The 14,711-nt window shown below is 46.2% G+C and overlaps 1 protein-coding gene across 8 annotated transcripts in view; it reads right to left on the bottom strand.

Annotated features, from left to right (window-relative positions):
• Window positions 1-326: 326 nt before the first annotated feature.
• Window positions 327-14,711, bottom strand: part of GBF1 (golgi brefeldin A resistant guanine nucleotide exchange factor 1) — an 83,780-nt gene continuing 69,395 nt past the window's right edge. For 3 of the 8 annotated variants that reach the window (XM_082223542.1, XM_082223544.1, XM_082223546.1), the window contains 9 exons: window positions 14,054-14,300; window positions 13,344-13,546; window positions 11,212-11,362; window positions 8,462-8,592; window positions 6,967-7,068; window positions 5,268-5,381; window positions 4,862-5,039; window positions 3,747-3,884; window positions 327-1,714 (listed from right to left, as the gene is read on the bottom strand). In XM_082223542.1, coding sequence (XP_082079668.1) covers window positions 1,428-1,714; window positions 3,747-3,884; window positions 4,862-5,039; window positions 5,268-5,381; window positions 6,967-7,068; window positions 8,462-8,592; window positions 11,212-11,362; window positions 13,344-13,546; window positions 14,054-14,300 — 1,551 coding nt within the window. In that variant the 3' untranslated portion in view covers window positions 327-1,427. The remainder of the gene's footprint in view (window positions 1,715-3,746; window positions 3,885-4,861; window positions 5,040-5,267; window positions 5,382-6,966; window positions 7,069-8,461; window positions 8,593-11,211; window positions 11,363-13,343; window positions 13,547-14,053; window positions 14,301-14,711) is intronic. The other 5 variants (XM_082223543.1, XM_082223548.1, XM_082223545.1 and 2 more) reach the window with 3 other exon arrangements.

Raw genomic sequence — 14,711 nt, 5'->3', positions numbered from 1 at the left:
CAACAATAGACAATTGGCCATCTGCAGCGCCTCCACCACCCTGAAGAAACACCTGAAAAGGCTGGATTGGCTGAGTCCCCAAGGTAGGGAGAAGAACCTCATGTCCGTGAGGAGCTATCATCAATTGCACGCCCTCAAACGGCATCAAAATATGAATGTGGTAGGAGAATATAAAATATTTGAGGGGGTCGCCCCCCCCAAGTTGATAGGCATTCAAATGGTGGGTGTGGCACATCATGTGACTGATTATATGGGGGGCGGCTTACCTGGGATCCCCTGGTGGGGGAGGGGTGGGGCGGGGGAGAAGAACTGCTAAGCCAAAATAATTCATTTACAGGTCATATTTATTCCACTGTAAAAAGTCAATAGACTCCTTATATATATACACACACACACAGTCACCTGCCGTTCCACACAGTAGACACTGGCTTCAGTTCCCAATGGGATTCTGCAATAAATGTGGAGAATTTTAGCCTAATGCATAAGAGGAAGGAAGCACTAGATGAGACACATTTCACTCTGCTTTTGTGCTAAGAGGCCAGAAGTGTAGGAGGGGGTAACAGCATCCTCCTAAAGTGAAAGCGACCAGAAGGAAAATTTAGCAGCCTGTTCCCAAATGAGTTAGAGCATCATGTACGGCCAATTCCTGCCCGCTCCCGGAAGCCTCTCACTTTATCGGGCACTAATCGCCCAAGTCTAGTTATCTTGTGAGGAGATCGTGAGTGCAAGCAAAGAATGCCTGAAGGGCACCCAGTGAGATTTAACTGAAAGGAGGAGAGCTTCCAGTACAAGACTTAGTCAAGATGGTGCAGCTCGCTCAGCACTGCAGAGGTTCCCCCTCCCTGTCCTGGGCCCAGGCCTCTGCTTCCTGTCCCACATTCTCTGGTCTTGTCCAGTGGGCAGATATTTTTCCCCCCAGCTCTCGCTACCCAGCAGAGTAGCTGAAGAGGACCCTGAAGAGTCAAGCCAAAGAGGGGCGATAGGAAAAGTCATATTCTCAAGTCAACGCCAAAGAATATAGGCAAGTAAATATCCGTAATAGGAGCGTCTCTGCTTAATTTCCTAGGGAATATAGCTCCCCTGCTCCACTCTGCAGGAAACGCCTACCTCCTTTCTTTCCTTTTAGATCAGAGGCAGCAGAAGGTGTGTGCTGAAAAACCGACTGCTGCCCCCTAACTCTAAAGAGAAGAGAACCCGGCCATCACCCACACAGAGATTGCCTCTGCACAAAAGGAGCCAAGGGCCGTGGAACAGATGAGCTGGGATGGAAATTTTGGCCTTAGGTCCACTGGGGAGGACAGCTACATTGCAAAGTGGCCTTCCACACTTCTGCTAGGGTCTTCCCTACAGCAATCATGGCTTCTACCAGACAGAGCATCCTGTACCACCATCACCCCTGCAGCCAACTGTCCTCTTTGCTCCTCTCCTCAGTTGACTTCAGAAGCTGTCATGGGGTCAGTCGGCCGCTGGGAGGCCAGAAGAGGCACAGGAGAGGTGGCCTCTATGAGGGCTGGGTTCAGAATAATAGGCAGAGTCATAGGTGGCACTCCCACCTGCAAGGGGGAGGCCAGAGGCTGAAGAATAAGAGGTTGCTGTGCCACTGCTTGAGGTGCATCTTTCGCCGAGCTCACTTTCACAGGTGCTGCTGCTGGAGGGTGGAACTGTGGTCCAGAGAGACTGGAACTGCCTGGAACTGAAGCCGTCTCAGGGTCTGCTGAGAGAGGAGAATAGATTTTTCACTTGTTCAAGAGGAAAATTAGTCACCAGATAATATGTTCCATGGGGACGCGGGTGGCACTGTGGGTTAAACCACAGAGCCTAGGGCTTGCCGATCAGAAGGTCGGCGGTTCGAATCTCCACAACGGGGTGAGCTTCCGTTGCTCGGTCCCTGCTCCTGCCAACCTAGCAGTTCGAAAGCACGCCAGTGCAAGTAGATAAATAGGTACTGCTCCGGCGGGAAGGTAAACGGCATTTCCGTGCGCTGCTCTGGTTCGCCAGAAGCAGCTTAGTCATGCTGGCCACATGACCTGGAAGCTGTACGCCGGCTCCCTCGGCCAATAAAGCGAGATGAGCACTGCAACCCCAGAGTCGGCCACGACTGGACCTAATGGTCAGGGGTCCCTTTACCTTTACTTAATATGTTCCATGACCTCCCCAAGCTTCACCTAGCTTACTCTTGGTGTGTATAAGTACACACAAATCATTCCTTTTTCTCTTGGGTTTCTTTTCACTCCCTGTTCCAGGGACCGCAATATCTCAAGGACCGCCTCTTTCCAGATGAACCTACCCAGACCCTGAGATTATATTCTGAGGCTCTCCTTTGTGTGCGCCCTTCCTCGAGAGGTTTGGAGAGTAGCAACACAAGAACGGGCCTTCTCTGCAGTGGCTCCCCATCTGTGGAATGCTCTCCCCAGGGAAGTTCGTCTGGCACCTTCATTATACACCTTTAGACGCCAGGCAAAATTTCAACCAGGCCTTTGGTTGATCCTGTTTACATCCTATACCCTTTTAAAATGTGTGTTTTTTGGGGAGGGTAGCTACTGGGTTGTTGTTTTTATTTTTATTAGGTATTTTGTGGTTTTATATCTTGATTTTATTCTGTGAACTGCCCTGAGACCCCCGGGTATAGGGCAGTATATAAATTCAATAAATTAATAAATCGTCATCGTCGTAGTCATCATCATCACACTGCCTCTTCAGTCACCCCATGTGACGTGCCTCTTCCAATTCCTATACTAGTTTCCCATTCTGCATATATTTGTTTCTTGAACTCTACACCTTTAGCAGCTCAGCAGATTCCTGTCCTCTTACATGGTTTTACCCATTCTTCCTTGCTGCTCCTTAGGCTGCAACTCCCAGAACTCAAACACATGTGACGCCAACTCTTTCTCCCCTTCAAACCTCACCCTGAAACTCATCTTTTATGAGAATGCTTTGGCTTAACCTCTAACTGAAGCTTAAGCAGTGCAGCTGAATTTTCTCTCTTTTATCCAGCGCTACCTCTTCTTGGTCTAGCCCCATCTTTAACCCTTCAGCCGGCAGTCAAAAGCACTTTTAGTCAGACAAGCCTGTGGCCTCGTTACCCACCTTGTTAAGGCATCTGTAAATATACAAATCGATGCATTTTACTGATGTTTTTACCTATTTGTTTTTATTTTTACTTTGTATTTTACTACTGTTAATCGCCCTGAGCACCATTTGGTGTTAAAGAAGAATATAAAATTAACAAATATGAATTCCTATCCTCTGTTTGCTGTACTTCCCACATTGTAAGACTTTAGACTGTAAGTAACCTGGAACAGGGATATGTTTGTTGCTGGTTTGTTGTTTGTTTAACTTGCATTAGTTTGTAAAGTACCATGTTCAGTGATGAGAAGATTTGGAAAATTAGTCATGCAATACTGCTGCTGCTGTTACTACTGCTACCAGTTTGCAGCAATGAAGAGATCTGGTCCCACCTCTAAGACAGAAAAGGATCAGCTGCAGGGGGTTTGTTTCCTCGCTGCCTGCCTGAAAAAGTGGCAAATTCTCGTTTCTGCCATCAGCTAGGTGACGTAGGCCACTTGCTTCTCAGGGAGAATATGGCAAGAAGGAGACAAACATGATCCCATTCATCAGCCAGTGAAACAACACCTCTCCAATGCTTTCTTCCTCTTCCTCTTCCCATTCCTTTTATATCATGTCTATTAGATTGTGGTGGTGGTGATATAGAAGCAGCTCATTCTTGCAGGAACCGTAGGACTTACCGATGGCTGCCAGCTCAGGAGACTTCTCAGGGGGAGCTGAATGGGTGGCAGTCCTTGTATCCCCTCCAGGGGAATGTGGCAGGGAAGATACTGTTGGTTTGGGAGGATGCATCTCTGTTGGTAAGGTAGGAACTGGGTCTAAATAAAAACAGCAAGCAAAAGAAAAAAGAAAAGATTATACCTCTCGAGGAAAAAGGCTTTCCCTTAAATCAAGACTGCGTGCTCCCACTCATGTCAGATCAGGCTGCTCTGGCAACATGGGACATGACTACACACCCCAACCCACACACAAGTATTCTCTGCTATGACAAGACATCAGAAGTCTATTCTAGCACGCTCTGTGCAACAGCCCCCCTCCCCAATAGTCTGCATCATCAAGGGAACCAAGGCATGAACTGTGGTGTGAATCTTAACTTAGCCATCAGGACTTTTTGTGATCAGGCCCAGGCATCTTTTCAGGCAAAGAAAGCAAGAGACGCACAACACTGGTTTTGGGATTGGCTAGGAGCTCCATTTCTGTTGCTATCTAGTAAAGCCTCAGATCTACTGCTTTCTAGGGTCCATCTCAAGTCCCAAGCACTGGCTCCTTTCTGCAAGGAGCACAAGAAAAGGGGGAAAGAAATGCCTCAAGAGAACAAAATGAAAAGGAGAACAGGCTCTGGTGCACATTGATGAAAAACTCTTTATTGCAGCTCAACACATTTCAGAGTAAAACACTGCCCCTTCGGGAGCTTGAAAAATTTGTGTTATTAATGTTCAAAAACACCTTGTACTCAAACTCTAACCAACTCAAGAACCAGCCTGAAAAAGTAGGAATGCAGTCCTCGCCATCTATACTGAACTAGGTTTACAAATTGATTAGATTTGAAGAATAAGGTGGCTTGGAATTTTAAGAACTCACACATTTTTCAAGCTCCTGAAGGAGTTTTACTACCAAACATGCTGAGCTAAAATAAAGAGCTTTGCATCAGTGAGTAACTAAGCATGCTTTCCTGTTTGTTTCTTTCTGCAAGGAACCTTGCATGGCCACTTCTACATATCCCCAAGTGCCTCTCTCAGAACATGGAGCTTGCTCACAGATTCTAAACATAACACAAAGTGGTTGGCTTGCATACCTTGGATGACTGTCTGTTTGAAGAGCTCATCCCTCAGTTTTGGCAGAAAGCAGTCTATGCGTTCCCAGGTGATCTCCCAGAGATCAGAGTAGCCTGTTCGTGAGTCAGCACTGTGGAATATTCCAGCCGTGTCCATTACTAGCAGCATATTTTTCAGTGATTCAGGGATGGCCTCTGGCTGCAAGGCAAGACATATCTAAGACCTAAAATTTGAGGTCCTGTACACTTTCTTCCTTCGGAATCAAGTCCTCTTTTAGATCACTATCAGAGGTTATCATGGGGCTGGCCAGTGGATCACTGGAAGACCAAGAAGGGTGGAAAGGCCCAGAGGGGTGTTAACATGCATTTCAGACATGGGCCTACCAAGGAGAGATCCTAGAAACCTGAAGGGGCAGCAAATACATACCAACAAGTCACTGGATCCAGAATGCATGTATTTGTCCATGAAATCCAGAATTGTCAGCCATAGTGCAGCAAAGGTTGGGAGGGAGAGCAGTGGAGACAAGTGCTGCAGAAAGACCTAGGATAGAACAGAAGATGACATGGTAAGCATATAGCATGAGAGGAAGAGGGACCTAAGGTGACTGCTCTGACACCACAGGGTATGTTTAAGGTTATTTTAAAGCTCTAAACGACCTCTGTCCAGTATACCTGAAGGAGCATCTCCACCCCCATCATTCTGCCCAGATGCTGAGGTCCAGCACCGAGGGCCTTCTGGCGGTTCCCTCACTGCAAGAAGCCAAGTTACAGGGAACCAGGCAGAGGGCCTTCTCGGTAGTGGCACCCGTGGAACGCCCTCCCACCAGATGTCAAAGAGATAAACAGCGACCAGACTTTTAGAAGACATCTGAAGGCAGCTTTCTTTAGGGAAGCTTTTAATGTTTAATAGACTATTATATTTTAATATTCGGTTGGAAGCCGCCCAGAGTGGCTGGGGAAGCCCAGCCAGATGGGCAGGGTATAAATAATAAAATTATTATTATTATTATTATTATTATTATTATTATTATTATTATTCCTAGACAGCTCTGCCCTGTTAAAGGATTCCAAACCCTGGGAATGCTGTGCCACAATTGGGCCCAAAAAGCTTGTTTAGGGCCTCTTGTAAAAAATCACCAGACCATGTGGCCACATTGCTTAAATCCTGAGAGAGTAATCAATTTAATGAAATGAACAAGGTTGTACACACACTACAGTCTTAACACAGATGGCCAGAATTAAGACAGGCAGGGTGATATTACTTCGAAATGTTGTTAAGCTTTAAATTCTGTGTATATATATATTTGGGGGGGGGGGGTTGACCTGCACAAGCAGGGTTGTCTTTTTGCAAGTTATCCTTTCATTTCAACTGTAAAGGTGAAAATGTAGTTACTTAAAATAAATCCTCTCTAGCTCCTTAAAGCTTATTAGCCAATCACAAGGAGCTAAAACAAAGTCCTCACCCTGCTACAGAGATTGCAGGTGAAGTACATATAAACAGAAAAAGTTACTAGGAGAATTTTTTGTTTTGTTTTGTTTAGTGACAATGAATGCAGGGCAGAAGGCTACTACACCACTTCCCACTGGGAATGGGGACACCAGTTCAAAGGAAGGTAGCAATTCAAAGTGGAGACACTGGGTGTCTCCTGAAAGCCCCAGTTCAAGTCTGCTCATCCCCACTGCCTAATAGGCATAGTCAGAGAGACCTTTAAAGTGATGCACTGGATGCAGGTGGTGCTGTGGGTTAAACCACAGAGCCTAGGACTTGCCAATCAGAAGGTCGGCGGTTCGAAACCCCGCAACGGGGTGAGCTCCCATTGCTCAGTCTCTGCTCCTGTCAACCTAGCAGTTCAAAAGCACCTCAAAGTGCAAGTAGATAAATAGGTACCGCTCCCGTGGGAAGGTAAACGGCGTTTCCGTGCATGGCTCTGGTTCGCCAGAAGCAGCTTAATCATGCTGGCCACATGACCTGGAAGCTGTACGTCGGCTCCCTCGGCCAGTAAAGCGAGATGAGCGCCGCAACCCTAGAGTCGGTCACGACTGGACCTAATGGTCAGGGGTCCCTTTACCTTTACCTTACTTAACATTAGAAAGCTTTGCTCTCTGAAAAGTAAGAGGCCTCGCACCTTGGAGAGGAGAGTAGAGGCTCTCATTCTGGTCTCCTCCATTCCACCGACGTCCGCAGGGCTGATATTTTCTAGGAGTTTGGTCAGCAAAGGAAACAGCACCTATTATCCAAGATAAGCAGCACACTGGTAAATAAGGACAGGAGGCAAAATATAAAGTATGGGTTGAGAGCAAGAAGCTTTCCTGCGGTCTGACTTTTTCTAGGGGGCAGCAGATGATCACAACAACATAAAGATTATTGAGAAGGGGTCCAGGGGGACAAAGAAAAATAAGGTTGCCCTAAGAGAAATCACCTCCTCCAATGATAATGAAACTATATCAATTCTCCTTGAACTGCTCTTCACCCTTGCTAGTTTGCTACTGACTTATATGGATGCACATCTTCCAGTGAATTGGTTGCAACTGAGGGAGGCAAGATGCAGAGGCTCACTGAAGGTCTGTGCTGACCATGGCTGATGGGAACTGTAGTCCAGAGCATCAGGAAAGCACCAGGTTGGCAAATGCTATGCAAGTAGGAATTTGCTGCCTACTTACAACTATGTTGTAAAGCAGTAGTAGGCAACCTAAGGCCCATGGGCCGGATGTGGCCCAATCGCCTTCTCAATCCGGCCCACGGACGGTCCAGGAATCAGTGTGTTTTTACATGAGTAGAATGTATCCTTTTATTTAAAATGCATCTCTGGTTTATTTGTGGGGCATAGGAATTTGTTCATATTTTTTTCAAAATATAGTCTGGCCCACCACATGGTCTGAGGGATGGTGGAGCAGCCCATGGCTGAAAAAGGTTGCTGACCCCTGCTGTAAAGGGTATACATGTCCTGCTTCCCATTGGATTTTTCACATTTGAAGTGGGAAAACTCAGCTCGCCCTCAAAGGAGATGAAAGCCCCCTCCTCTCCCAAGCCTTCAGAACTGGAAAAAAATAGGATTTTTTGCTGTTTCTACTTGAAATAGGGACAGTCCCTTCTATCAGATGGGTAATAAATGCTTTGAACCTGCCTAGATTTTCAAATGTACAGGTGAGATACCTTTTAGATAAAGGAAAACAGAGCATTTATTCTATTTGCCTTGAACATTTAGCCTTTCATCTGTGTACCTTAATAAATTACTAAATTGGGACCTTAATAAATAAATTGGTCCGTTTGCAGCCCAGAAAACTCTCCCTCATGCCTGACCGTTGTTCTGCATTGCCACTTATCAGGATAGCAGATAAAGAGTGTGTGGCTGAGCCTTGCCCAGTGATGGCCAAGCAGACCTACTGTCTCACCTTCAACAAATCTCTCAGATGTCCTCCCTGCCTCAAGAAGTATATTCTGCCAGGGGAGGAAAAAGACTAGGAGGTGGAAGCAAGTTACACGGTTTAAACTGCGCCAGAACTCAGCAAGGTCTTGGGTCAGGAGAAGTCCTATCTTCCTCCACAAGCTTCCATTGCCTCCTTTGGAAAGATGAGCCCATTCACCCACATTCCCTTGCCAATGTAGCCATTTAACAATACCTTATTGAAACAGGATTCCCACTCCAAGGCATCCAGAGCCTGCAAGTCATGCACAAGGAGAGCACGCTGCAGGTAGGTCAGTGCCTGCATCCGCACCTGTCGCCTTGCATCACAACACAGGCAGGCAATACCTGCAAAGAGCGCAAGTTAAAATGAGAGAGGGAGAATCTTCATTCTGCACCAAGGAACTCCAGCCCTTGCTTACATCCTTCACGCAACTTCCCCAAAAGCACAGAACCCTTGGATGCTTATTAAATGTAGTCCTGGACCAGCATAGAGCCCTGGGTTTCCACAACAGCACGGTTGAAAAATGAATCTGTCACAGTAACCCATGGGCCTGTCACATAGAAATATAATTTACTCCACTGCAATCTTGAGTTGCTGCCAAGTTTCTGGAGGGCTGTAATCTAGAGAACTGTTTGTGTGAGCCATTCAAATCAGATGTTCCGGTGTGTAACATTTGTTAAAAAAAACCGAGGCATTTTTGTTGGGGATTGTAGGGAAAGACCTACCAAAAAAGCTGAAAAACATCTTCATGTATGCGACAACGGCCGCAAGAGTTCTGGTAGCACAAGGATGGAAGACTGAAGAAACCCCAACTAAAGAATCATGGCAAGAAAAATTGACGGACTATGCAGAACTGGCAAAACTGACATATAAGCTACGGGACAAGGATAACTGTGACTTTAAGGATGAATGGGAACCCTTTACAAAGTATCTGAAGATGCAACAAAGTGAACTGGACGCCTTGGCAGGTTTTGAATAAACATTCACAAACTTTTTATCTATAATAATCAGCTAAATAGTTTGAGGATCTATAAAACTGTAACATGCAGAAAACAGCAGTCTCAGAGAAACCAAAGACTGAAACTGAGGGAAATCGGGGGGCGGGGGCAGGGGGGGGTTGTGTGGGAGGGGGGAAATGGGGAGAAAACAAGGATGATATGTTTTTGGATAATATGTCTTATTTTAATTTTGAATAAAAAAAGATGTTCCGATGTGTAACGAATCAGAAGAATCAAAGTAGGGAGTCCACTAGGACCAGTAAGGAAAAGTTTATCATATTTTGGCATAAACATCTTTCTTAAAAGCAAAGGGGGAATACTATTTGAGCTTCTCAAAGTGCAGTGAAAGTAAATAACAGGGTCGGTAGCAAGATGCTTACTAGCAACAAGCAGCTTAATCATGCTACTAGATTTGAATGGAAACTCCCATCAAAAAATGCATGTGTGAGACTGGCATAGAATATCAAGCACATATAACAAGCCCAGTCTCTGCTTTGGTGAACACACATCCGAAGCTGCTCTTAACGTGTTCTGAATATGTGTTCTGAAGGCAGCCCTGTTTAGGGAAGTTTTTAATGTTTGATGTTTTATCACATTTTTAATATTCTGTTGGGAGCTTCCCAGAGTGGCTGGGGAAACCCAGCCAGATGGATGTGGTATGAATAATAAAGTGATGATGATGATTAAACACAGGGCGCTTAGCAACATTTTTTTGTTTTGTTTAATATCACTCTTCCCTTAAAGTGTATTACTTCAACTGTCTCATGTCCAATTCTGATGCATGTGGCTGCTATCTTCTACTCCAGGGCGATCCAATACGCAACCTAATGCTCAAGGCCTTTTTTGGCAACATTTGACACCCCTCCCTGGCCCTCACACTGCCTTTCCAAAGCCATGTAAGCAAGACGCTGGGCTTTGGGAAGGAAGCTTGAGGGCTCTGACAGGGTCCTTAAGTCCTATCTCCTTCCCAAAGCCTCAGCACTTTACCAGCTTGGGGAAGGTGTGAGGGCTCTAGGACCCTGCCAGAGCCTCATACCTTCTTCACAAAGCCCAGCACTTTGCTTAGCCAGCTTGAGGAGGGCAGTGTGAGCGCAGGGTGGGGTGACAAATTTTGCCCTCTCTCCTCTCCCCCTGCAGCTTCCATATCAAAGTTCTCTTGCAGCCCACTTGATATGAAAAGTTGGACCACCCTGTTCTTGTATGCGGCATTTTTTCGCAGGCTCCTTACCTCTCTCGCCCTGACCTAGCCACTGTGATCCATGCAACGATCACTTCCAGACTGGATTATTGTAACTCGCTCTACGTGGGGCTGCCCTTGAGACTGACCCAGAAACTCCAGCGGGTGCAGAATGCGGTGGCAAGACTCCTTACGGGGTCCTCGCTGCGAGATCACATTCACCCAGTGCTATACCAGCTGCACTGGCTCCCGGTGGAGTACAGGATCAGTTTTAAGGTGCTGGTTTTAACCTTTAAAGCCCTATACGGCCTAGGACCCTCGTACCTACGGGACCGCCTCTCCTTGTATGTCCCACAGAGGAACTTACGGTCTTCAAATAAAAACATCTTGAAGGTCCCAGGCCACAGAGAGGTTAGGCTGGCCTCAACTAGAGCCAGGGCTTTTTCGGCTGTGGCTCCGATCTGGTGGAACGCTCTGTCACAAGAGACTAGGGCCCTGCAGGACTTGACATCTTTCCACAGGGCCTGCAAGACAGAGCTGTTCCACCAGGCCTTTGGTCAGGGCACAGCCTGACTCCCTCCTTTGGCAATCTTCGCAGAGCTCTGGCCCAGTGGTTGCCATCAGTTTGAGTTAATTTTATAATGAATGATTTTGGTATGTCGTACTATTTTATTGTTGTTAGCCGCCCTGAGCCTGGCTTCGGCTGGGGAGGGTGGGATATAAATAAAATTAATTATTATTATTATTATTATTATTATTATTATTATGCTAGGATGGGCTAGGCTTACCTTGCAGTAATGGGCACCAGCAATTGGCCCATAACGTCTGAGAGTCTGCTTCAATTTTCTTTCCTGCAGCCTCCAGATGGTGCTGCTCTTCAGCCCAAGAGCTATAGATGGTGGCAGCTCGTGTGTGAAGGGTGTGCATCAGGTCCAGCAGCTGCAATAGAAGAGGTAAGTTGGCAACAAACAACCTGCCTATCTATGAACAACATGAAAACAAGCTGTCAATGCTCAGAATGGAGGAAAAGCAATGTCCTGTTATCATGGTTGTGTCAAAACAAATCTGATTATCAGAAGGGGAAGAAACAGGGCAATCACCCAGGCTTGAGGGGATAAGCCTACAAGTATCTGAACGTGTTCAGAAGTTCCAACTGATTCTTGGTTTGGTTAAGGAAGTCATAATCTATAGGAAGCAAATTCCTATTTTTAATTTTTCACTCTTCTAGAATATCTGGTTGGGTACGTTACTCTGTATTGAAATACAGATTCATAGCAAAATGCCCCCATAACCCCAATAAGAGACAGAACCATGCAGGCAAGAATTAAGGCACTTTTTAATTCCCATAGAAAGGAACACTGCACCCACACCAACCCTCTGGACACTTTACAGAGGTACCCCCCACCGCCCGCCCAACTACCTGCATCCCTCTAACCAAAGGGTGTAGCAACTTCAGTTTTGCATGGTCATGATTTTCTCCCTAGGACCCCATGGCTGGACTAAATCTATAAAGTATGAGTGCAAACTCAATACACTGGTACCTTGGTTCTCGAACTTAATCCATTCCGGGAGTCCGCCCGACTCCCGAAACCGTTCGAAAGCAAGGCGCGGCTTCTGATTGGCTGCAGGAGCTTCCTGCACTCAAGCAGAAGCTGTGGAAGCCACAGAAACCACGTCGGATGTTCAGCTTCTGAAAAAGTTTGCAAACCAGACCACTTACTTCCAAGTTTGCGGCGTTTGGGAGCCAATTTGTTCGACAACTAAGCTGTTTGGGAACCAAGGTACCACTGTACTACTTTAACAGTTAAAATAAAAGAGCCTGAGTAGACACCCAAGCAAAAAATGTGCCTTGCTAGGATAGACCAAGGTCTACCTTAACTAGAATCCCAGCTCCTAAGAGGCACCAAGACTTCCCACTAGAAATTGGCTAATAGGTCACCAATCAACAATGACCTTCAGTACATTGTGCCCACCCACCTAAGAATTCTTCACTAATGAAACTCTAATCCTACATAACCCTTGCCAACTTCACCCTCCAAGCAAACACAGCTTGCTTTCAAAACTTTTTGTGTGCTTCATTAGACACAATCCCACATCTTGGCTTCAGTTTCCTTTCAGGGACAGAAGTACTGTAGCTTCTCAGTCACTTGAAGCACAGACTAACACCATCCTATTCCTACAGCTGTATCATCATCATAGAAGTCATTCCGTGCTCATTTGCACTGTTATCAAGGGAACTAACTGTCTGCAGGCTTCTGCATATTCCTGGAAAGAAATCTTTCTATTCAAGATGGTTCTTTTTTTTCCTGCTGAAGATACATTTCCAATAAAGTACTCTAGACTGTACTATAGTATCCATATATTTTATAGTATCAAACAAAATATAGGGAAACTCCCTGCAGATGCTGCATCACTAAGGATCAAACTAGATGTGATGTTATTCATGCTGTTTGGCCTTGTGTGGCTGGCTGCTGTGTGCTTTACAATAGCTGGCTGGTGGCGGGCAAATTGTTCAGGAACTGTGGTGAAGTGGGGCTTCAACCTTTGCTCCCACTGTGTTCCCAAATAGAATTAGCCCCTTCCACTGCTCCTGCTATTTGCAATGGGAGGAAAGTTTCTATTGACACCAATGGATGTTTTCCTTCCATTGTAACAGGCATGGGTCTTCCTTGATTTGCATCAAGACCACAGTGGGGGTATTGGATTAAAGTCCTTCATCCCTTGAGCCATGGTCCTGATCCAACTCACTCTCTCCTTGCCAACCGCTGCCACCTCAGCTATTCCCCACACTACTCTGAAAATAAAACCCAGTCATGCAAGGCCAAAGAAAATGAATAATGCCACACCTAGGTTGACCCGAAGCTACTGCAACCAGGATAACCGCAGGGAAAGACAAGGAAGAAATCCAGGCTATACTTACGTCCTGACTAACCTGTAAAGACACAGTGTGGTAACTGGCAGGGATGCTCTCATCCTCATCATCCTCATCACTGGCCGAGCGGTGCTGATGCTGGCTAGATGCCCTCAAGTGCCTCAGAGAACTCTCCTTTGCTTTCTTCTTGAAACGGGTCGATTTGGGGTCATACTTGTGGCTCTTCCCTCGCTTTTCCTGGGACTTGCACCCTAAGAACAAGAAGAATTTCTCTAGGTTGTGGTTCTCCGGGAACACCTCGTGCCTAATTCTAATGCTAAATAAACAACCTGAAACTCTCAGCTCAGGGATCCGCAGGCGTGAAACATTAAAGGAGGAAAGCGCCAGCATTTCTGGTGGGATGCTAAGTTCTACGTCATTCTTAAAAGAACATACCTGTCCTTGGCAACACTAACAGGATATGTTACCTCTACAGCTTCTGACACCTCCTCCTTCCCCCAGGCTTCTCCCTCTGACCACTCACTGCCGTTCCACCACCAATCCCTGAGCAATGAGCCTTCATCCCTTGTGGGTTCCCTAGCTGGTGCCTCCCATCATTCCTCTGTGTTCAGCCAGCCCATGACAGCAGGTCTAGTTGATCTTTTTTATAAAAACAAAAAACCAACCCTCACCTAATGGGTGTAGATTGCTCCCTTAATTTGATATAACCTGGAGCCCCACAGTCAAATACTCAGATTACAGAAAAGTGATGGCCTCACCTCCATTTAGACTGGCCTCTACAAAGATGCGGATAGTTTTGACGCAAAGCTCAAAGTTTTCAGGTGTGACATGGGCAGCATCTCGCACAATGAAAGACAAGGACTCAACACACTTCATGAGCGACTTGGTATTGTGTGGGCCCAGGTCCATCCCCACAGTCAAGCTGTACTGATTCACCAAGGGTGAACTGCCCAGTTTGGAGAGTCCAGCCATGGCCTTTGGGCTGTCAAGGTCATCCTTCCCAACCTGTGAAATTAAAAGTATGTTTGAGTCCAATAGGGCAACTGTCAGGCGTCTCTACAGCCAAGAGAACGGGCTGCATTGCCTGTACTAACTTCCAATAACCACCTGATGTGCCGTTCCAAGTCTCTGGGCTCCTGCTTCCTTAGAATGTTGCCTTTTCATAAATAGCCAGATCCCTATGGAGACACTTGGATTTGGGCCAGTTCACTCAATTCACTTGGCAGAAAAGTCTGTGTTGGAAGGCCTGTTTTTGCAGTCTTCGGACAGAACTATACGGTTGTACTTGCCTTCCCCTGGAATCTGGGTGAAAGGGTTGCCAGAGACTAGCAATGCAAACAAGACTGTTTCCAGACTTAGAAATAGGAGCCTTGATGCAGCGCTAACCTCAAATCTGACTTGGGTTTGGGCTTTCTC

Source organism: Podarcis vaucheri (assembly GCF_965113315.1).
Source record: "Podarcis vaucheri genome assembly, chromosome: 5".
In the NCBI taxonomy this organism is placed as follows: domain Eukaryota; kingdom Metazoa; phylum Chordata; class Lepidosauria; order Squamata; family Lacertidae; genus Podarcis; species Podarcis vaucheri.
The sequence above is the reverse complement of the archived record's forward strand: the minus strand, read 5'-3'. Positions and strand labels throughout refer to the sequence as shown.